The sequence below is a fragment of the Elgaria multicarinata genome, chromosome 11 (assembly GCF_023053635.1).
Source record: "Elgaria multicarinata webbii isolate HBS135686 ecotype San Diego chromosome 11, rElgMul1.1.pri, whole genome shotgun sequence".
In the NCBI taxonomy this organism is placed as follows: Eukaryota; Metazoa; Chordata; class Lepidosauria; order Squamata; family Anguidae; genus Elgaria; species Elgaria multicarinata.
The window spans coordinates 21,500,855-21,525,313 of record NC_086181.1 but is presented as its reverse complement, the minus strand read 5'-3'; the positions used below and the strand labels follow the sequence as shown (position 1 = coordinate 21,525,313).

Below are 24,459 nucleotides of genomic sequence, written 5' to 3'. Positions count from 1 at the left end.
TCTGGAAAACCAAACCCACCTTTTTAAATTGGAAGCTGCATCCATTTCAAAGATATTTGTGGTGGGGAAGAACTCCAGCAGTTTCAAGTTGGAAACAAATAGGGTGGATGATAATTGTACAGTATTTTGTCTTTCTTTTGGGAACCTTCTGCAGCCTATATCAAAGCAGAATAATCCTAGTTAATGGATGGTCAAACCAACCAACAACTCAGAGTTTTGATGATGATGATGATGATGATGATGATGATGGTGGTGGTAGGTGGGTGGGGGTGATTTATAATTTCTATGCCACCCAATAGCTGAAGCTCTCTGGATGGTACAAAACAATTCAGGTTGAGTCAGAGGAGTCACAACTTCTGTCAGCTCATAACCCCACAAACTGTATGATAACATATTTCATATAAAGTTTCCATGGTTGTCTCTTAGTCTTCCACTCTTTGCACCACCATTTGAGTCAAATGGATATGATTTCAGTTGTTGGGTATTAATCTAAATTCCATTAGCAAATGTCCTCTCACTCATCAACTTCTTCATTGCCAATTTCACTTCCTTGTTCCGTAGGCTGTAGATGATAGGATTGAGGGTTGGTGTTAAGATGTTGTATAAAACCCCCACAAGCTGGTCCCTTTCTAGTGAGTAGCTTGAGGTTGGACGAAAATATGTGAAGATTCCAGAACCGTAGAACAGTACCACAACTGTGAGATGAGATGCACAGGTGGAAATGGCTTTGTGATGACGTCCTTTCTCTCGGTTGCTTAAAATGGCATGAAGGATGAAACTATAGGAGACCAGAGTGAAGAAGAAAGGGCTAAGTCCTATAAACACACCCACAGTGAAAAGGGCAACTTCATTGATTGATGTGTCCGAGCATGAGATACTTAGCAAGGGAGGGATGTCACAGAAAAAGTGGCTGATCCCATTAGATTGACAGAAAGACAAACGGAATGTTAGTGTTGTGTGGAGAGAAGCATTGAGGAAGCCAGAAGCCCAGGATATAGCAGTCAGCAGGAGGCAGGTCCATTTATTCATGAGTCTGGTATAGACCAGTGGGCAGCATATAGCGAAGTAGCGATCCAGAGCCATAGATGCCAGAAGAAATCCCTCAGTGCCCACTAAGGCAACAAGGAAATACAACTGTGCAGCACAGCCCATTAAGGAAATGCTTGGATATTGAACCCAAAAGTCTTCCAACATTTTTGGTACAGTTACAGAGATGTAACAGATATCTAAGAAAGAGAGGTTGCCAAGAAAGAAATACATGGGAGTGTGGAGAGATGGGTTTAACACAGCCACTGTGATTATGAGTGAGTTTCCCACGAAGCAGATGGTATACATACTGAGAAAGAGGATGGTGAGGAAACTCTTTCCTTGTTTAATATTTTTAAATCCCAGGAGTATGAATTCCATGACAGATGTTTGATTCTCCATATAGGGGAAGCTCGTGATATTTAATCTAAATATTATAAACATTAGAAAAGTGGTTCTTAAGATTTTTCAGCATTAGATACCTTAACCACTGCAGAATGCCAAATAAAATAGATAAAGCAAATGACTTTGATCACACTTCCAGCATGATTTTAAGCAACATTTCTACTCTGGGTTTGTGGCTGCAAGAGCAACCATTGTGAATATCAGGATATGCTGCCCTAGTTCCTTGTATACCAAAATCACTTTGCCGATATACTTCACCAAAAAGCCTTAACCCTGTTTCCAAGCATAACCTATCTACAGGGCTCCTCTACTCTATTTTTGTTTGTTTAGTTCTTGCCATAACATGAAGTTCTATACTTAACATAAACAAAAGAGATTGTGTCATATGTCATAACTCTTTACTTACATTTGGGATGCTCCTAATATAACATCCAGCAACCTTCCTCATGAACAAATCTCTCTCTTTTACAGAAACAAACCACGCATTCAGTACACATATACAAAAGCTGATTCTCTCAACTATGTGATTCATTTGTTTCATTCTAATGTGAATTAAGCAAGACTCTTTATATTCTTCTCAAAAACCCAAATTGAATCTGATTGAGTTATATGTAACTCATTGACACCAAACCCTTACTTTGTAGAAGGAACCATTTTTTTCTTGCTTCAGAGGTGTGTGCCATGATGTGGCAAGGCAAAGTATTCCCATTTATACTACCAAATTCTTGAGAGAAACTAATCCCTAAGGGATGGTGTTGGGTGTATCCCAGTAATAACATCCACTGGGCATAGAACTACAATAAAATATTAACATAGCAAATTGCAGGTCAAAAGATATTTACTCTAGAGATATCAGGGAAGTATTAATGATTTGCAGAAGTCTCATCACCTGCTTTTAGCTTTTGTAAAATGGGTTGACAATTCCATCATATCCCACAAACTTCTGAAAGAGAGGGCTCTCAATATCAGGAAGATGTATTTGATGGTCTGATACTTAGGGCTCATCTACACCAAGCAGGATATTGCACTATGAAAGTGGTATATAAAAGGCAGGAGCCACACCAAGCACCATATAGCAGTATGAAAGCAGTCTCAATGGGCCCCAACAGTTGTCAGTGCACTTCAGTACCACTATAAAGCAGTAGTGTGGCTCCTGCCTTTATATACCACTTTCATAGTGGAATATCCTGCTTGGCGTAGATGAGCACTTTGAATCAAGGATATGCGAATCAACAAAATTCAAGCTCGCTAAAGTTCGCCGAATTCCATCTTGAAGCTTTTTCCAACTTGAATCCATATCAGATTGCTTTGTTTTTCTTTATTTATTTATTTACAATATTTACAAACTACTCATTGTTGTTGTTGTTATTGTTGTTGTTGTTTTTCACATTAAAAAACTGTGTATTTTCAGGCAAATGTTCCAAATTTATGCATCCCCTGTGTGCCTCTTTGAAGTATGTGCATTTTTCTCCCATTGATTAAAGTGTACTTGAGCACATCCTACAAAAGTACATACTTCCCATGGGGATTTTTTCAAATGTATGCATTCTGTTGAACACATTTGTGTGGGTCCACAAATCACACTTCAATCACAAATTGCATCCAAGTCTGTGTTCAGTCCAAAAGGTGCAAATTGGGTAAATCCTGATCAAAAGCAAACTGCAGTGATTGGCATATCCCTACTTATTATTATTATTATTATTATTATTATTATTATTATTATTATTATTTATTTATTTATTTATATAGCACCATCAATGTACATGGTGCTGTACAGATTACACAGTAAATAGCAAGACCCTGCCGCATTGGATGGATTTGGAAAAATAATACTTTTTTCTTTACTAAAGGGGGAATGTTTATACCGTCTGCCATCAAAGTGTTTAATGCCAAGTCTGCAGCCCAGCCTTTATATGCCTCCAACATCTGGATAGGGGGATTAACTTCTGAGATAGATAGGCTACAGACAAGGTTTTTGAGGACCCTTCTTCAACTCCCAAAGTGTGTCCCTAATTCGGTACTTTTGTTGGAAACCGGGGAAAGCTCTCTTTTGCTTAGGGCTTGGTGGTCTGCCTTTAAATTTTGGATGGAAGTTAGTCTTTTTGGGAGGGGCTCAGGTCTGCTTCCGTGTCTGGCTCAGGACAACTATGGCCTCAGCTAGACCTAAGGTTTATCCCTGGATTGTCCAGGGGTCAAACCTGTTCATCTAGGTGACACACAGGGGATCCAGTGCTCAGGCAGGGGCGAACCCTGGATGATCCCAGGATAAACCTTAGGTCTAGCTGTGGCCCATGTTAACAGCTGGTCCAAGCTTTTTGTCAGGAAGGCAGCTTCAATTGGTCTCTCCTCTCCCCTCCTCCTTAATCTGGGCTTGAATTTTGCTTTTAAATCTGTTAATCAAAGACTGTGGGACATAGCCTTCTGCGATTTATGCACTCGCTCTTATGTTTCCTGCTCTCCCAGTGCATTGCATGTTCATTACGTTGGGCCTCTTCAGCTGGCCGACTATTTAAAGAACCTGTCAGTGGCTAAATATCGTATTGCTTTCTCCAAGGCCAGATGCAATGTTTATTCTATTGAATTACTTCAGGACAGATATGCTGGTGTCCCTTATCAGGAACGACGGTGCCCCTGTAGGAATATGGAAGTGGAGAAGATGGAGCATATCCTTCTGTCCTGTAGCTTTTATAATCAGGCCTGTCATCTTATGATCACCCCATTGTTGAGTAAACTGTCCAGAAGTTCAAACAAATTTTATGTTAAGTTTCTGTTGGAAGATAAGTCCTCAAAAGTAACTTTGGCTGTTGCTAAATTTCTTACAGTGGCGGCCAGGATTAGAGCTCTCTGTGTATTAGACAGAAGTTGACAATAGCTCTAACTGTCTGATATTTCATGTTTGATTCTTGTTTTTTCATGGATCTATGGATCGCAACAAAGATGTATGGTATGGTAAAATAATACCTTCTCCCGTTACCAATCAGTAGTCTACCTGACTCAGACAGTGCCCATCCAAAATAGGAGGCTAGTTTCCACAGCACTTTGTCTATCATTTTGCATCTCTCATGCAAAGGCTTCTTCCCCACTCTATATAAATCCTCCTGCTCTTACACAGGGTCTTGAAACTCCAGACACCCCTGGACTCAGTGTGATAGAGCACATGTTTTGCATGCAGAAGGTTCCAGGTTCAATCCTAATTTCTCTGGAAAGGGCAAGGAAAAGGATGACATCCTATTCAGGACATCCTCTGCATCGCACTTGCCTCCCGCCCCTTCCAGCATTTTTTGCATCACTAAAAAGTAATTATTTAAATCTGAATTATTTTTTGAGACAGAAATTGCTGCTATCTTCTGCTGTGTGCAGGAGAAGCAGTATGATCAAAATGGCCCACTGAATGTGCCACATGCACATTGTTTACTTCCTCTTTCCTCTCCCTGAGAACAAGGAAGTAATGAGGGACAAAACTGCAGTAAGGAAACACGATTCCCCCCTCCTTGTGATGACACTCATTCTCTCTCTGGGCTCATCTACACCAAGCAAGATATTCCACTATTAAAGTGGTATAAAAGTGGTTTATAATTTATTTTTATTTATTTATTTATTTATTACATTTTTATACCGCCCAATAGCCGAAGCTCTCTGGGCAGTTCACAAAATCTGGGCGGTTCATAAAAGGCAGGAGCCACACAACTGCTTTATAGCAGTATTGAAGTGCACTGAAAACTGCTGGGGCTCATGACACATACCACTTTCATACCACTTTCACAATGTTGTATCTTGCTTGGTGTAGATGACGTGTCCTGGGCCCCAACAGTTGTCAGTGAATTTCAGTACCAATATAAAGCAGTAGTGTAGATCCTGCCTCTTATTTACTGCTTTCATACCACTTTCATAGTGGAATATCCTGCTTAGTGTAGATGTCACCCCCTTCATAGTATGAGTACAACTCCTACCTCTACTCACTGCACCCCATTGTTATTGTTGCTGTTGTTGCCAGACAGATCCCAGACAGTTCTGTGTGACATAGTGGTAAGGGTTAAGATCTTCCGAAAAGAGAGAGTAGGGGCTTTGCTAAACACAAAGCCTCCTTGGAATTGGGAGCCCCCTGGTTTATCAGGATTCCCAATCACAGAGAGGTTTCCAAGTGCTTTAAATGAAACACCCTTAGAAACCTTCTTCAGGATAGAGATGCATGAGAATTTCATTTTTACGAAGCCTCAAACACAAGCATGAGCTTGAGCAAGTGTCCAACGAAAATAATTGTCAGTTATGTGTTCCATAATTCCCAGCTCAGTTTGCACAAATTTCCTCCATGGACTGAATCAGCCCTGCTTTGGTTTACAGAAGGAAGTTGAACAAATTAAGAAATATGTGCAAATTTGGGGGAATTTCTGAAAATTTCCAATTCGGTCACTGCTCAATTTGTACAAGTTTCCCAATTGGGTGGAGCGAGCACTGTTTGCAAAAGCAAATGGGAATTGGGCATGAGATTGATAGACAATGTTTGGAGAATCCTGGTGATCTACAATGTCATTTATTCACCCATCCAGAAGGCCATCCGAGAGTCTGGTTTGAGGGATTTTCAGAGAAGCCAAAGAGGTTCTTTTGAAGGACAGTCCAAAATGGTTGTAGTCTTGTTCAACTAAGTCTTGTCCGGATAATTGTGTTTAACTTGGCCCAGGCCTCTGGGCCAGAGAGAGGGAGTTGAAGAATATTTCCCAAGGTCGATCTCATAGCTGGGTAATTGGCTGTGCCCAGCACTCCCTGCCTCCTACCACAGCACCTGGGAGTTTATCGGGGCTAATTGGGATGTTGATTTGTTTCAGCTTTGGGAAAGAACGTACTAATGGAGGGGGCCTCGCTCCTGAGGGAGGGGGCGCCAGGGTCCCAGGTGGGGCATAGGATTGGTGGAGACAGGTCATGGGGCCTATTGACAGGCAAGGGGATAAAGAAGCAAGTAGCCAGGGAACTTACATCTCCCTGGAGGCTACACATGTGTAAAGTGGAAGATCAGTTCTGAGCTGGGCTGGAGCTCGGGTTTAGATAGATTTTTTATGTTTAAAATTTCTGGATACTTTAGGGGAGACTGGCCATTGCTGCAGCAGGTTTTCGAATGGGGTTAATGGTTTTATGGTGTGATTGTTTGCTGCTAAACTTTTCCTCAACATTTTACCTCCTTCCCCCCTTCCTCCTTCCCTCCCTTCTTCCCTTTCCTTCAGCTTTTGCTGCCTGACCAGAGCCTTACAATTTAGATTTTAGTCTGTGTAAATAAATCTGCTTTGGTCCTTAAAGCATGTGTGTGCTTTTATTCCTTGAAGGGCTGGCTCTTCCTGACTAAGGTCAGGGCTATGGAGGGGTCTTCCTGGGAACCTAGACATTTGGTCCGGGAGCCTACCTTGCAGGGACGCTGGGCTGACCCCAGCCTTCCTTCACAGTTCTAATAAAATTATAATAAAATACGTCACTATCCTTTGGGTTTTGTCTATCCCTAACTGAAGTTCCCATATTCAACCCTACTAGTTTAATAAATATGCTTCCTTTAAAAACAAAACAAAACACTACAGGCACACTCAAAGCACCAACTTCACCTTTTTGAAACTAAGGGCCAGGGGGGCATTAATTTCATTTCCCCTATTCATTTGGGAACATTTAGCAACCTCCAGCAAAATAAAACAGCATCAATGAGGACTTTTTGAGATGAGACTGTTAATCTGCTGCACCTACTTTCTGTTCCATTGCAGAATTGAGATCCGAGCACTATATGCGGAGTGTTTCCTTTCCCACTTTTCTACTACAAAACCATTAGCTGTTGTTTTTGGATAGCTGAATATGGCAAACACACAAAAGGAAATTGCGCTTCCTTTCTTCTTCAGAAATAATACCCCATTTTCCCTGCTCTAAAAACGCAACAACAACAAACAAGCAAACAAGACACTGCACAGAAAGTGTTCTTTACAAATGGAAACAAAACTTGAAGTTCAGAACATCATATAAAGAACCCATAAACAATGGGAAGGGGGAAGGGAATGATGAGTGCACAATAAATCATGATCATCATCATCATCATCATCATCTCTGACATAAAGAAAAATGTTTAAGTTCAGGAATGGAGAACTATGGCTGACCCATAGGAGTTGCAACTGATATTTATTTATATGTAAAAGTCATTCATCATCCCTCATGCCAGTTCATCCCAAACTATGTATTTCCCCCACACACAGACAGATGATCCAAAAGGTTTTTTTGGGGGGGGAAGGTGGATGCTTGATCATTGGGGAGGGACACCTTCCATAAGGAGAGGTGCCTCAGCCCAATTTTCAGGATCCCCTTTTCTTCTCAGCACTCTCAATCACAATCTACCCTTTCTGTGTAGCATGCAGAGAGATTCAAGTACTGGGCAGCATAGCTCTGTCATTATTAAACAAATAAACAAACAAATAAATAAATTCAGGAGGCTGGAGGGGCTGCAATTGGGAGGAAGGGCAGGGAAACCCACTCTGGCCAAACCAGTTGCACATCTTTAAATCTGGATACAGCCCATTGTCATTGGGTGTTCTTTTGCTCTTCACCACTTGTGAGTGTGGGGGTAGGGTTGGTGGCAGGGGTTGTTGGTCTCTGTTCAACTTAGTTGTTTCGGGAGCTCCTACATTGCAAGAGGGAATGTTCTTTCATTATAAGCTTCCACATCGCCATTTTCACGTCCTTGTTCCGAAGGCTGTAGATTATAGGATTGAGTGTTGGTGTTATGACGTTGTACAGCACCCCTACAAGCTGGTCCTTTTCCAGTGAGTAGCTGGAAGTAGGACGGAAATAGGTGAAGATGCCTGAGCCATAGAACATAATCACAACTGTGACATGAGATACACAGGTGGAAATGGCTTTGTGACGCTGACCTTTTTGTTGGTTGCTCAAAACAGCATGAAGGATCAAAGAGTAGGAGACCAGAGTGAAGAGGAAAGGGCTAAAGCCTACAAGTACACCCACTGTGAAAAGGGCAACTTCATTGATCGTTGTGTCAGAGCAGGAGATACTTAACAGTGGAGGGATGTCACAGAAAAAATGGCTGATCCCATTAGATATGCAGAAAGACAGGCGGAATGTAAGCGCTGTGTGGAGAGAAGAATTGAGGAAGCCGCAAATCCAAGATATGGCAGCCAACTGGAAACACGTCCATTTATTCATGAGTCTGGCATAGACCAATAGGCGGCATATAGCAAAGTAGCGGTCCAGAGCCATGGAGGCCAGAAGGAATCCCTCAGCACCTGCCAAGGAGATAAGGAAATACATCTGTGCTGCACATCCCATGAAGGAAATGCCTGGAGACTGAACCCAAAGGTCTGCTAGCATTTTGGGTACAGTGACAGAGATGTAACAGATATCTAAGAAAGAGAGGTTGCCAAGAAAGAAATACATGGGAGTGTGGAGAGATGGATTTAACACAGCCACAGTGATTATGAGTGAATTTCCCAAGAAGCAGATGGTATACATACTGAGAAAAAGAACAATGAGGAAGGTCTTTCCTTGAGTCATATTCACAAATCCCAGCAGTATGAATTCTCTTATGGAAGTTTGATTCTCAGGGTAGGGTGAGCTCATGATGTTTAATCTGAATATTATACATAAAAGAACAGTGTTTTAGACATTTCTTTATTACCTGTGAAAAATTTCAATCATTAGAAATAAGGAAATTATATGAATTTGATCACAATCATGGCTCTGTTTATCTGCTACATAGCTGTAACTGAATTGCTAATTATTATTTCTCATTTATAGTTTACATTATAATTCAAAGAACACACAACTTCATTTTCTTAATCACCAAAATCAATTTGATCTGTAAAGACCTACCCTCCTTCCCTTTTATTCATACATCAGCCATTCCACTTTCCTTTATTGGGATACCTTTTATCATCTGATGGTTGACTTTTCAATGTTTTTTTAATGCTTATTAAATTATGCTAGTCAGTTATCAGAAAGTTGCCAACCAACATCTTACAAAACTCTTCAGATTAGTGAAACAGATTAACTGACAGTATGATAAAATGAGAAAATATGAAGAAAAATGGAGCCATTGCCCCCAAATTTGTATTTTGGAAAAATGCAATAGTTTTATATCATATCAGAATTTAATTTGTAGTTTTTACTCATTTGGTTGGTTTCAGATTTAGCAATACTGTTGTTGTTGTTTTTAAAATAAACTTATTCTTTCATTTCATTTTTTTTATTTTTAATCTACATACACAAATTTATACACATCTGTAGGAATGAATACATAAGGAATGCATAGATACACTAGAGAGACTACACATTACTAGTAGGTATACATAAGCTTCAATAAAAGTGGACCAGATGTCCATATAAGTATCGATTTGATAGTGGTGTCTATAGGTCACAAATCAATTGGTGAAAGTTTATAAGGTCTTCAATGGTCTGCATTATGGGAGGTGAACATTTATCCTTCCAATGTTGCTGTAACACTCTTTTAGTGGTCAAGAGGGCAATTTTCATTTCTTTCAGTGGAATCTATTCTAATAAAGATTCATTCTGGCACCAACCCCTTGAACAAAAGTTTGTGTCAATATGGTGAATGATGAAGACAGATTTGCAAGAAACACTTGGAAGGAAGTGCTTGCCCTGTGATATGCAGGCCACATCCTGTTGGCATGTTTAGCCTGGAGAAGAGAAGATTGAAGGGAGACATTATAGCACTCTTCATATATTTGAAGGGTTGTCACACAGAGGAGGGCCAGGATCTCTTCTTGATCATCCCAGAGTGAAGGACATGGAATAATGGGCTCAAGTGACAGGAAGCCAGATTCCATCTGGACATCAGGAAAAATGTCCTGACTGTCAGAGCAGTACGGCAATGGAACCAATGACCTAGGGAGGTTGTGGGGTCTCCCACACTAGAGGCATTCAAGATGCAGGAGGACAACCATCTGTCAGGTATGCTTTAGGGTGGATTCCTGCACTGAGTGGGGGGTTGGACTCGATGGCCTTATAGGCCCCTTCCAACTCTACTATTCTATGATTCTATGGTAGGCTTTAGATATCATGCAGATGCCATTGCATTAGATCCACATTAATCAAGCTTAATCTATTGAAATCAAAATGACAAGTTAAGTCATGACTAGTAAGTCTTATTGGTTTCCATGGGTCTATTCTGAGATTCTGGATTCCAGGATAAATCCCAAAACCTAGGAAGACACCTTGTTTTTGCATTTTCTGCTTATGGGCTAGAAATTCTGCAAATATTCAACCCAAAATTTGGAGTGTAAAATGTCTCCTTTAATTTTAAATGTGCCTCTACATATATCAGCTTTCCACAACCGAGGTTCCTCCTTTTCCCCACAACATCTCTCACCTTTGGCCATACTGGATGGGGCTGATGGGCACTGTAGTCCAAAACATTTTGAGAGACCCAGTTTGGGGACAACTGACTTGTATCATGTATTTAGTACATATTATGCACTAAGGGCTTGGATTAACATCAGAGTGAAGTTTAATATAAACAAAGTGAAGAAATCAAAAAGCTGTGTTGCACCATGGTGCCTGTCCACAACTTTTCAGGTAATCCAAGTCAGTGAGCAAAGCCAATCATCCATCTCTCAGTAAGGTGATCTGGCTAACTCTTGTAACCTCTGCCTATTAACCTAACATTGTTCAGTATGAAACCATTGAACTAGTCATGAGTTCTGCCTCCAATTCTTCAAGAAAAACATTTGTGACAGAGGTGCAATGGGGATCTTGAGGGGTATTATTTTAAACCCTTTATTCACTATACCAGTGAATTAACAGAGTAACAGCGGTTCTTAACTATGAAATTCAGCAAAGACCAAATTAACTTCAAGACAGAGTCTGTTTTGTTTGGTACAAAAATAAAGTATTTTACTGATAGAAAATAACACAGTTTATGGCAATACAAATTTACACTAACATACTCACACGCTTGGTCATATATACACGTCACAGCAGGGCTCACAGCAGCAGAGAGAATATTTTAATCTGGTTACAGTGCTCCAAAATCTCTATCTATATACACTTCCCTGAACAAATGATGAAACCACTAATTGGCAATGATGAGACAATTACACCTTTACATCATCCCAATAATTCAATAAAGTCCACCTGCAAACTTGACCTTTAAGCTGATTGACTGATGCTGAGTCTTCAGTTCTTCCAGGTTTTGCAGACAGAAATATGGAAAGTACAAAAACCAGTCCTAATCCAGGACTTCAACACCCCTTCTTTTTGGGTTTTCCACTATTTCACCACGTTACAACATTTGTACAGTTAATCACATTTTTAGACCTGCCTGAAACCTAATGTTTCACAAATCTCCCAGTGTTTGATGGCTCCTAACGGTTTTGTAAAGACGTCAGCCAAATTATTCTGGGACTTGCAGAAGACTATGTGTTTTAAAGTTTAACAGTCACTGGCTTCACCACTGGGACCTTAAAGTCCTTTATTGCTGGTTCAGTCAAGTAACTTTACCACTCACCAGCACCATACTTAGCCTTTTTGTAATTCACCACAAAACTCTTGCTTCTTGGACTTCCATGATTTTGGCTTACTTCCAAACATCAACATTCCAATGTTGCTTTTCTATCATCAGTACAGCCAATGTCAACTTGAAATCAAAATTAGCACAAAAATTCTCATCTGACCTCTGCAGAAAAATTTCTCCAGTGCTCCAAGGTTCGAGATACCTTAAGATTCCCTTAGACATTCCAGGCTGAATTTGTCTTACTACATAGAATAAGCACAAAGAGTAAAGCATATGATTTCACAGTAGAGAAAATGACGTTAAAGTCCCTCCCTATCCTGACTAAATTACTTGGTGACTAGTTTCTAAGAAACTCTGTTTACAAGCGGCTTGCTGTTAAAAAAATCTCAGTGGTAAGTTAAAGACTTCTGTCCCGGAGGCAAAATTACTTCTTCAAAAACCTCGTTCTCTTGAAGACTCTGTAATTCACTTTCCATGGCACACTCCCATTGTTTTCGTTCAAAAGAACATAACTGCTTTACTTCCGCATATGAATTAGGCTCACAGCTCACATTACAAGCGTGTATTCCAAGCCTATGGGGAGGTATGCCTTTGTTTTGTCTTTGAGACCTGCGGGGTATTTGCACCTCCTCCTCCTTCTCTTCTTGCTGTCTGTCTTCTGGCTCAGTCTGTGTTGCTTCAGGCATTGCTTGCCTGCTAGAAAAATCTAGATCTAGTAAAACTGCCGGTTTGTTATGTACCGATTCCCAATTCTGTTCAGCAAATGAAGCAGATTTTGAAACTACAATTCTTCCTCCTTTGTGCAAAAACCTCCAACTACCATTTTCATAACCAACAAACATCAATTTGATTCCCCTGGGTCCTAGCTGTCTCCTTTGAGCTAAAGGAATATTCACAATTGCATAGGATCCCCAGATTCTGATGGTCATCTGTGCGTCCTACCATTCACTGATGTCTCAAAGCCCATCTGCCAAGTTTGGTTAACTTTCCACGCAAGTTGAAATAGGGTGCCCTTTTTCTGTCTTTTGTGTGGGGTGTGAGAACTTCATAGAATGTTTCTGAGATTAAGGGCTTTTATACCCTTAAAAGCCACAGTTTTAGTGTGGCTGAGGTGTGTGTATGTGTTCAAGTTTTTCCTTTAAAACACATGCTGTTCTGCTCTCTACCTTTCCACTGCTGCACTTGGTGCCTAAAAAGCCAATGAGTAAAGATCACGGCATGACCTCTTCCCATGGGCTAGTTAAGAATAGTTGGATCTGTCATCCGTGTTAGTTTCTCTCCATTTTCATTTTTTCAGTCTTAAATTTCGTTCTAAAATTGAGTTTGTCCTGAACTTTGAGAATTTATTTTTTAAAAAAATGCATGAAAATGCATATGCATTTTTGAATGGACACGCCTTAATACATGCATTTTTGTATTGGATTTTGCATGATACGCATAGTTTTGGAAGCTGTTTTTACAGTGCTTCTGAATATTTATTTTAAATTTAATTTTCACAAATATACACAGTTTGTATCATTTTTTTTAATTAGACAACTCTTTTGCAAAATTCAATGAAGTGAACATTTGAAAAGATAATTAAATTTCAGTTCACATTTATTAGGTAAGTTCACATTTTGATGCCAACCAAACAAATTTATCTCCCATCCCCAGCATTCTTGAAAGCAAAAGAACTTTAAAAGTCCTTTTGAAGTCATGCAACTTTTGAGACTATTAAAACTCCACACATTAGATTTCCCTCTCCTTTTCATCCCTGGCCCCCGGAGTGACTGGCTGCTGTGAGGAGTAAACTTGAAATTTTCTGGACAGCACTAATGCATTTATTATACTTCTACAACTGATCAGAAATGTCAAGAAGGAGAGAGGACAAAATTGGCAGAATAAAGGAATCTGGATCATCATTTCATTTATTATGGTCACAGACCAGCAAAGTTACTATAAAGCATGTAAAAGATAATTAAAAAGTAATATAATAGCAAAATACAGATTTGTAGAATTCCTTCTTTCAGGAGGATAACAACATTTTCCCCTAATTTGCATTGAGGTTATAAAAAACTTAGCAACCCTTTCAGTGATACAAGAGGACACGTCCCTTAAACAAATTATGGCGGGACTTGCAGAAAAAGCTGTTAATAATGGCTTTGCTGATTTACCAAATGCTTACATGCATAGTATGGCAAGATACCAGTTTAAAATAGTTGACCATGTCCATCCTTTCATTCACAATGATAAACAGTTTTACAGTGAATGATTTACATTTTTCTTTTCTCCAAGCCATTGCAAGACAAAAATATGTGTTTCCTTAATTCAAATTGTATTGGATTGCTAATGGCAATACAATTAATGTATATCACGAAGTCTGCAATCCCAAATTTTATTTTTTAGGAATATGGAGGGGCATAAAACCAAGCTTGTAGACACTAAAATCTAATATATACATGTGCACAGACAAGCTATATTGATATCAGTTGGACTTACTTCTGAGTAACCAGGCATAGAAATCTCTTTAAACATATTCTAGTCAGTATATTGTAAAGTGTTGATGATATTGGCCATTAAGGCTACAATCCTAAATCAATTTACCTGGGAGTAACCACCAGTAACTTGAACAATTTTGTACTGCACATAGGATTGTACAAAATCATATGTGGAGTATTTAAAAAACTGTACAGAGCATGACTTTTGTTCCTCTGCTCTAGCTCACCTCAGCCTCCTCCAGAACAGTTACTTCTGTTCTCCATGTTTTCTGCAGACAACTTTTTTAAGGGCTTCTTTCACATCCTTGTTCCTGAGGCTGTATATGATGGGATTTAAGAGTGGAGTGACCAAGCAGTAGAACACAGACACCAATTGGTCCATGTTGAAGGAGAGGTTGCGGGTTGGTCTGACATAGATGAACATCATTGTTCCATAGAAGATAACAACAACAACCAAGTGGGAGGCAAAAGTGGAGAAGGCCTTCTTGCGACCTTTGGAGGAATGAATGCCCAGAACAGTGATCAAGATGGCAGCATAAGAAACCACAGTGAGTAGGAATGAACCAACAAGGATAAAGGAACAGATGAAGAAACTCAGCATCACATTGAGTTGGGTCCTATTGCAAACCAGCCTCAGCAATGGCAAGATGTCACAGAAGAAGTGGTCTACCACATTGCTCCCACAGTAGTTGAGCTGAGATATAAGGATTACTGGTATTAATGGTAGACTCAAACCACTGACCCAAGACCAGGTTGCAAGATGACCACAGACAACACTAGTCATAATTGTGTTATATCTTAGAGGAGAACGTATAGCCACATATCTATCATATGCCATAGCAGCCAGAAGGAGGCACTCAATGCCACCAAAAGCATGGAAGAAATATATTTGGGCAAGGCAGCTGCTGAAGGATACAACATTTTTTTCTTTAATCAGGTCAGCCAGTATTGTTGGGACTGTGACTGAAGTAAAACAAATCTCCAGCAAGGAAAAGTGGCACAAGAAGAAGTACATGGGAGTGCGGAGAGAGGGTTCATATCTGGTGATGAAGATAATGACCATGTTCCCCATCACTGTGAAGGAGTATATGATTAACACTAACACAAATACTGCAACTCTGATCTTTTCCAGGTTAGGGAACCCTACAATAATAAATTCACTTGTTGCTGTGTGGTTTGAAAAATCAATTTTATGATTGGTTCTTTCCCTGTGGAAAATAAATAAATAAATATGTTTTGTTATTGCAAGGTGAATGTATTATATCTGCATATATCATACAAGTTTTTAGTGGGAGGTCTGGGACAGAAAGTTGTATATCACAAGTTCCTATAATAGATAACATTTCTGGGCTAAACTAGTTATATATAGTGTGCAATTGTTCCTCACCATTTTGTTTACCTTAGTGTAAGTATGTGTGTGGCATTCTGAATCTGGACCATGATAAGTGGGCTGGGGAGGTGCCACATGTTTACACAAAGGTAAAGAATTGAACAACGTATTTAACTTATTGAATAATTTAGCCCTCAGATGAAAATTTTCAGCAATAGAATGAGACTAAAAAAAAAAATGGAAATACAGGAAGCATGGAAATATATGAGGCAGCAAACCTATGGCTTGAATGGCGGGCCGTGGGATGTTTTAGATTCTTGGATCAGAGGTCAGAGACAGTGCTCCAACCTCAGATCCACAAATCCTTGCTGTGTCCCCTTCCCTTTTACAGCCAATGTGAAAGGAAACATAATGGCTGCCTCTCCCAGTTGGGGAACTCGACTTCAGAAAAAGGGTAAAAGGGGCACTCCAATGCATGGGCAGGGGAGGAGACTGGAAAGGCCAGGATACCAGCTATCCTAACACCTCTCCAGTTTCCTTCCCTCCCACTCTGAAATGTCCTTGCTAAGATGGGTAAAAAAGCCTAACAAAAATGTGAAGATCACTTCTGCCACTCCTCCCACTTATGACAGGGTTGTGACAGGGTTGTGCCTAAAGTCTCTGATGCAAGGAAGTCAAATTCCATAAGAATCATACTTCAACATTTGCAGTATTTTTGTTTGTTTGTACTCATGGCAGCCATCAAAGTAGGTTATTGTTTTGCAAACATAAATGTCTAAGGTTATAATTCTACGCATGCTTAGATAGAACCTACTAAATCAGTGAGCTAATAGCTGAATAAATATGCATAATATTGAGCTACACAAATTTTATGCTTTCCTTTTCTCCAGTACCATCAGTATGCCAGCCAGCAATACTTTTGCTCTAGAAGTCATCACAACATCTTCTCTATCTTTCAAATTTAGGGAGTTGTGAGAATTTTGTATCAAAGTTGTTTTTTATAACAACTTACCAAATCCACAATTGTCTTCATGAACAAGAAGGAAAGAAATTCAGTTTTGTTTTGTTTTGTTTTTAATGTGAATGTAAATTATAATGTACTAGGAGCTATATATTCTTTTTGGAAATGTGTTTATGATATTATATTTCATTGGAAATATTGCTGAATAGATGGTAGAAAATGTCATTTGCCAATGTCATCCCTAATAAATGTTTGTATATAGGCATAACTCTAAAATATAATTTTAAACAAGATTCTTGTCATCTGATTTAAAAGAAACAAATTATTAAAGATCTCATTTAAGATAATGTGTACATAATGCAATGCATATTTTAAAATGTTTTGCACAATTTCAGACATCTGGGGTAGGAGGAACAGCTATAATCAAAGCAACTTTATTTTATTTTAACTAAAAACAAATTACATCATGTAGCAATGCAATGGCATAATCATACTCACATTGATGCAAACTGTATTCCTGAAACTAGTTGGTTTCTTCAATTCTTCAGTGAGGAATAGGGGGAAAATAGTAAAATAAAACATGTAAAAGGTGGGTTCATGAAAGTGGAATAGGATCTGAATATTTGACACATTCTCAAACGTTGGTCAAAAGGTAAAGACTTTTTCTTTTCTTTACACATGGACTTTTGTCTCATGTACATGAACTTTATAAAATGAAACCATTTCATCAGCATATCCCAACTCTGGGGAACTTGATCTCCAAAGGATCAAACTCTAGGGTGTAAAGTTAGGGAGACAAGAAGAGTTATCAGCAATACTATCCAAATCTACAAACTGTGCTCATGAAAGTGGAAAATATTCTACCACCTTTAATTAGTCTGAAAGGTCCCTTAGAAGACACTAGGAAGACAGCTGAGGCGTGATTAATGAGAAGAAAACTGGCCATGATTTAACTGATTTAATTCCACTGAGATGTTAGGATGTATATCCTAAATTTTTGGATATCAAAGGCCAATACATACACTTCCTGAATCATACACAAAGCAGCAGGAAATCCCACAGTCATGTGTATAATGTAGGGTGTGATGTAGTTGGAAAAGGGGAGTAGGGATTATACAAATGTAGAATGTGTGGACATAGGAATGTACATGATACTGGCCATGTCTTCATCTTATGCTGTGGAGACAATACAAGTTCTGTTGGAATCCCAGAGCCAACTTGGGTACTTGAATACACTTCTCCAGAGGAAGTTGTTAAGCTGACAAATTGCAAAAGCAGAAAACACAATGTGAAAGTTTTCCCAGCTCTTGAATTGGGGGGAAAGCACTAAGGCCTTTGGTAGAGCTACTGCGAAATCCGGGTGTGAGGAGGGGTGATCTCGCATTGTAAATAACACGAGATCCTGCCCTCGTCTTGACGTCAGGCGAGGTGACTCTAGTAGAGAGCCATCACGCCCACCATTTTTTTCTTTTTCCATGGGGCAGCAGCGCAGGAGCGCTGCTGTGACAAACAGTATGGGTTTTTTTAAAGAAAAACTTCCCCGATCATCCGCCGGCCCCGATCTCTTCCCCCTGGCCCCAATCTCTCCCCTCCTGGCCCTGATCTCTCCCCCAGGCCCCGATCTCTCCACCCCAGCCCCAATCTCTCTCCCCACCCTGGCCCCAATGGGCGCTGCACTCCTGGGGAGCACTGTGCTCCATGTGCAGCTTCTCCCGGTGTCCGGGAAAGCCGCCAAATGGCTTAACAAAGACAGATTAGACCAGCTGGCAACTAAGCAACAGATGAGTTTATTGCAGTTTACAAACAATGCCGAGCAGGCAGGGTAAAGGGAGCTTGGAAAGTCAAGGCAAAAGGACGTAATAGAGCAAGATTCAGTCTTACAGAGAAGTCCAGGTTCAGTCCGGGTCTAAAGGATGTGGCAACGAGGGGGAACGGTGGGTCAGTCCAAGGTCAAACACAGCCGACGGTCAGCAAGGTCCAAATACACAGTCCAGAAGTCACGGGAGCAGTCACAGGCAAAACGTAATCACAAGGCAGTCCAAGGTCGAAACAGGATTCCAGAGTAGGCAGACATGGTCACGGGGTCCGGGAGTCAAGGCTGGATTCAGGAACTAGGTATCTGGAGCAAGGCACGGGGTCACGAGATCTGAGAGCCAAAGCTTCCGCCAGAAAGCTCAGATAATCTCTGACAATTTGGCATGGCTCACGGCTGCGCTTTTATGCTCAGTCAGAGTGCTGAGTCATGGTCTCTCAGCTGATCTCTAATTGCCTGGCGTTTCTGGTGGAGGCGGCGAGACTGGCGTCTGGTTGCCTTCTCCGCCCGCAACTGGCTGAAACCAGGCTTCTCCGCCTCTTCCTCAGACTCCTGCGGCTCCTCCGTAGTTTTTGCTGGCATCAGGCCCTCAGAGCTGGCAGAGGTCCCAGCTGGCCTTGGCTCCTCTCCCGGAGGCTCTGACACAGTCTCTGCCAGTTCAGTCTCCTTATCACCTGAGCCGGGCCTCTCGGCACTAGGTCCAGCCTCTGCCACTTCCCCCTCATCTCCCGACTCCATCTCCATGCAGGGCATGACACTACTCCCCCCTCCATTATCCCCTTCCCCTGAACCCCGAGGGCCCGGCTTCCTGGGATAACGGCGGTGGAAGTCGCGAACCAAGATGGGTGCGTGGACATCCGAAGCTGGTTCCCATGATTGCTCCTCAGGGCCATAGCCCACCCAGTCAATCAGATACTGGAGTCGACCATGGTACCTCCGAGAGTACAACACCTGTGCTACTTCGAATTCCTCCTCCCCATCCATGAGTACTGGAGCAGGAGGAGGCCCTGCCCCCGAATCCGGCCGCACCCCCGTTGCCAGAACTAACAACGAGCAGTGGAAGACTGGGTGTATCCGCAATGTCCGAGGCAGCTGTAACCTGAACGCCACTGGGTTGACCTCTGCAGTTATCAGGTACGGCCCTATAAACTGAGCATCCAGCTTCCGACACGGCCGTTGAAGAGGCAGATTTCGGGTCGATAGCCAGACTCAGTCCCCGACCTTTAAGGGAGGTCCCTCCTGTCGCTTCCGGTCTGCCCCGGCCTTGTATGCTTCCTTGGCTACCTCCAACTGTTCTTGAAGCAAAGCACGAGCAGCCTGCAATTCCCGCAACCACTGGTCTGCTGCAGGAACCGCCGAAGAGGGAACGACTGCTGGAAACCATCGAGGATGAAACCCTCCTGTCGCAAAAAAAGGGGTCTGCTGGGTGGAGGTGTGAACCGAGTTGTTATAGGCAAACTCCACCAAGGGGAGCAACTCCGCCCAGTCATCCTGCTGATAGTTTGTGTAACAGCGTAGGTACTGCTCCAGCGTGCCGCTGGTTCGCTCAGTCTGCCCATCTGTCTGGGGATGGTATGCTGATGACATGTGGGCCTTGATGTCTAACAGCTGGAGAAGACTCTTCCAAAACCGAGCCGTGAACTGCACTCCACGATCCGAGACTATACCCTCTGGGAGGCCATTATTATTATTATTTATTATTATTTATTTATATAGACCTGACTTACAAAGAGCCTCGTCGTTTCTTTTGCCGTGGGCATCCCTACACAGGGTACAAAATGGGCCATTTTTGAAAATAGATCCACCACCACGAAGATGGTGGTATGGCCCACAGACAAAGGAAGGTCCGTTATGAAGTCCATTGAGATCACCCGCCAGGGTCCTGAAGGAGTCGCCAAGGGGTGTAGTAGCCCCGTCGGCCTCCCCCGCAAGTCCTTTGCTCGGTGACAGACTGGGCAGCTTTGGACATAACGGGCAACATCCGCTTAGACCCGAGGCCACCAAAATTCCCGAGTCAGCAGATGCAGAGTCTTGCACAACCCAAAGTGCCCGGCCGGCTTTGAATCGTGGCACAGGCGGAGCACCGTGTCTCGACAAGGCCCTCCCGGTACATAAAGACGGCCACGATGATGGAGAAGGCCGTCCCGCATGGAGAACGGAGTGGGCGACTCGTCCCTGGCATGTGCTGCCACCAAAGCGTCCCGCACCTGGAGGTCCCGAATCTGCTCGATCAACGGGGCCCCTAATGGGGCAGCCGCAAAATGTTCTGGACGCAGAAATGTTGACCGCTTCTCTTCCCCAAGCTGTGTCGCATATTCAGGCTTCCGGGATAACGCATCCGCCTGTCGATTCTTTTTTTTAAAATTTTTTTTTAATTAGTTTTCCACATTAATTAGACATACAACATTACAATAAAGAAAACATCAAACATCTTCCACATACATGTTGAATAAATGTTGAATACATATGTATTGAGTAAATATTAACTATAAAACATCGTACCATAACATAATCATTCTTAACATAAAAGTGCACCCTCCACCTCAGGATCTATTCCTGATTCCAAAATCTTATCGTTTCTTCTGCTGGCGGTTTCCCACTTCCCTTAGTAAACACAAATATTAGGAACTGTTTCCAGATTCCTTCAAACTCATTTATTTTTGTTATACCTTTTCTCCATTTAATAATACAAGTCAGTTTATCATTAATAGTTATATCCCATACTCCTTTATACCATTCTTCAATAAGGTATTCCCCTTGAATCTTCCAGTTCCTAGCTACCATCAATTGTGCTGCAGTCAGCAAACTCGATATCAACTCTTTAGTTTCTTTTCCACATTTTATATCTTCAAATAGTGACAGTAATGCAATCTTTGGTGTTTGTTCTATTTTCATTCCCACTATTTCTTCAATTTCAAAAAACACCATCTTACATAATCTTTGTACATATTTGCATTCCCACCAGATATGTAAATACGTTCCTTTTTCCCCACAACCTCTCCAACAATTTGCTGAATGCTGATCATTTATCTTATTCAATCTAATCAGGGTTAGGTACCACCTCCACAAAATTTTAAAATAATTCTCTTTTATTCTCACTGACATACTTCTCAACACTCTTTGTTTCCACAGTCCCTCCCAGCTCTGTCGCCCTATTTGTACCTTCAAATCTGTCTCCCATACCATTTTCCCTGAACTATCCCCTAACTCCTTTTCTAACAATATTTTATATATTTCGCTCATTAACCCTTTTAGAACTATACTTCCTCCTTTACCTTTTTCCTTATTTACTATTAACTCTTCAAACTTCATCATTTCTCTACAAACTCTATTATCTTTAATGCACTTTTTATTCCATTGTTCTAATTGCCCATACTCTAACCAAGATAATTTTTTCTCCTTTAACAAATCTTCCATATCTTCTCTTGTATTTATATCTCTTAACCAATCCTTTAATTTCAATTTGTTTTTCTCTTTTAATATTTTACTTAATCTACCTTTCAGTTCCTCTGGGAAATTCTTTAACATTATTACCGGTGATAAGGGAGAGTTGCTCGGAAGCAGCTTCCCTTTAAATTTACTCCAAATTTCCCATTGAGACCTCAGGAGTGGATTATCTATACTTTCAACCCATTTTCTCCCTCCTTCCTTGAAAAAGACATTTTCAAAGCTCATCTCCACATTACTTGTAGTTTTATCCTCCATCCAATATAGATCTCCTACTCCTATAATTGCTTCTACAATCTGTCTTAATCTATTTGCTACATAGTATAATTTTATATTTGGGAGACCCAATCCTCCCTTTTTTTGGCTTAAATACCATTTATTCTTATTTACCCTCGCTTTCTTTCCTCTGTTACAATATTTATTAATAATATTTTGCCAACTTTTTATCTCAATTTCTGAAATTTTTATTGGTAACATCCTAAACACAAAATTAATTTTAGCTAAAATCTTCATTTTTATTAGTGCGATTCTTCCAAACCAAGATAGATTTAATCTTTTATATTTTTCCAATTTTTCTATTACCTCTTTCTTTAATCTCATTAAATTCTCCTTTTCTAAATTATCTAAGTTTTTTGTAATTTTAATTCCCAAATATTTAATCTCCCCCTTAACTCTCATTTCTATTCCCTTATGTTCCCATTCCTTTTCTTCCTTCTTAGTATAATTAAACAAAATCATCTCTGAATTTGGACCAATTTATTCTTAACCCTGTAGCTTCTTCAAATTCTCTCAATTGAGATTTAATTCTATCTATTTTTCTTATTGGGTTCTTAATAGTCAGTAAGGTATCATCCGCAAACATATTCAATTTTATTTCCCTTACCTCTCCAATTCCTTCTATCCCTCCGTCATCCCTTAATGCATTCACCAATACTTCCATAACCATTACAAACAGGACCAGCAAGAGCGGACATCCTTGTCTTGTACCTCTGGCTAGTCGTATCTTTTCAGTGAGTCCATCGTTTACCACCACTACAGCTGTATTTTGGGAATATAACTGTTCTATTATAGTTTTAAATTTATTTCCAAATCCCATTTATCTACAATAACCTTTAGTGCCTGCCCCTCACACAATCAAAAGCCTTAAAAATATCGAATGCCATAATTCCTGCCTTAATATTTGATTTCTTTATTGCATGTATTGCGTTTAAAACTCTTCCCACTAAACTATGCATCTGCCTTCTTGCCACAAATCCACATTGATCTTCTCCTATATATTCTGCTATAAATTTATTTAGCCGTTTAGCTAAAATAGATGGAAAAATTTTAGCATCCTGATTTATTAATGAGATAGGTCTATATGAATCGGGAATAGTCAAATCTTTATCTGGTTTTGGAATTAATATTATCAATGAATGTTCCCATGATTCTGGAATCTTCTCTCCTAATAATATAGCGTTATAAAGTTTCACTAATTTCGGAACTAAAAACTCTTTAAAAACTTTATAATATTCTGATCCTAAACCATCTGCTCCCAGTGATTTACCCACTTTCAAATTATCAATTACATCTTCAACTTCTCTTTGAGTTATTACCTTCTCCATTTGCTCTTTATGTACTGTTTTTATTCCCTTCTTTATATACCTTCCAATGTATTCCTCCACCTTCTCTTGTTGAATTTCTTTACCCTTATATAATTCCTGATAAAATTTCTGAATTTTTTTTTTATTTTGTCCCTCATTGTATAACAATAATTCCCTTGATTATCCTTCAATGCTTCTATCCCATTTCTCCCTTTTTCCTTTTGTGTGAGCCTGGCATGCAATCTGGAATTCCTATTGCTATTTTCAAAATACTCCCTTTTCATATATATTAAATTTTTTTGGACCTCCTCTAAATTTAAATTTTCTAATTGTTTCTTCTTAGCTTGTATTTCTACTAATTTATATTTATTTTTACCCTGCCAATATTCTTCCTCCACCGCCTGTCGATTCTGAGAATGTGGGATGTACTTCAGTTTAAAATTGAACCAAATGAAGAATAGGGACCATCGCTTCTGGCGCTGTGTCAGTTTTCATGCAGTCTGTAAGTATTCCAGATTACGATGGTCTGTTCTTACCTCCACTGGGTGCGCCGCTCCCTCCAGTAAATGCTGCCATGCCTCAAAAGCTGCCTTAATGGCCAGCAGCTCCTTCTCCCAGATGGTGTAATTGCGTTCTGGGGGCATGAGCTGTCTGGAGTAGAAGGCACAAGGTGACAACCGAGAGGCCTCCTTGTTTGGCTGCAGCAGACTGCTCCGATAGCGACATCCGAGGCATCCATCTCCTCGACTATGAACAGGGTCCTAGGGTCGGGATGCTGTAAAATCGGAGATGATGTAAACTTAGTTTTTAGTTTCTCAAAGGCCTGCTGGGTGCTCATAGTCCACTGGAACGGGGCCTTTCCATGAAGCAACTGCGTGATAGGCTCAGCGAGGGTTGCGAAGTTGGGAATGAA

At 40.6% G+C, this 24,459-nt stretch overlaps 3 protein-coding genes across 3 annotated transcripts; all 3 read right to left on the bottom strand.

The window, feature by feature from the left end:
- Positions 1–489: 489 nt before the first annotated feature.
- Positions 490–1,428, bottom strand: LOC134405374 (olfactory receptor 5V1-like). Its single transcript, XM_063136620.1, has one exon. It carries the CDS (start codon positions 1,426–1,428, stop codon positions 490–492), a length of 939 nt encoding a protein of 312 aa, XP_062992690.1.
- A 6,624-nt stretch (positions 1,429–8,052) lies between these two features.
- LOC134405373 (olfactory receptor 5V1-like) lies at positions 8,053–9,024 on the bottom strand. Its single transcript, XM_063136619.1, has one exon. It carries the CDS (start codon positions 9,022–9,024, stop codon positions 8,053–8,055), a length of 972 nt encoding a protein of 323 aa, XP_062992689.1.
- Positions 9,025–14,659: 5,635 nt separating this feature from the next.
- Positions 14,660–19,500, bottom strand: LOC134405372 (olfactory receptor 6N1-like). Its single transcript, XM_063136618.1, has 2 exons — positions 19,451–19,500; positions 14,660–15,620 (listed from the first exon to the last, which is right to left on the bottom strand). Exons 1-2 carry the CDS (start codon positions 19,498–19,500, stop codon positions 14,660–14,662), a joined length of 1,011 nt encoding a protein of 336 aa, XP_062992688.1.
- Between the last annotated feature and the right edge of the window lie 4,959 nt (positions 19,501–24,459).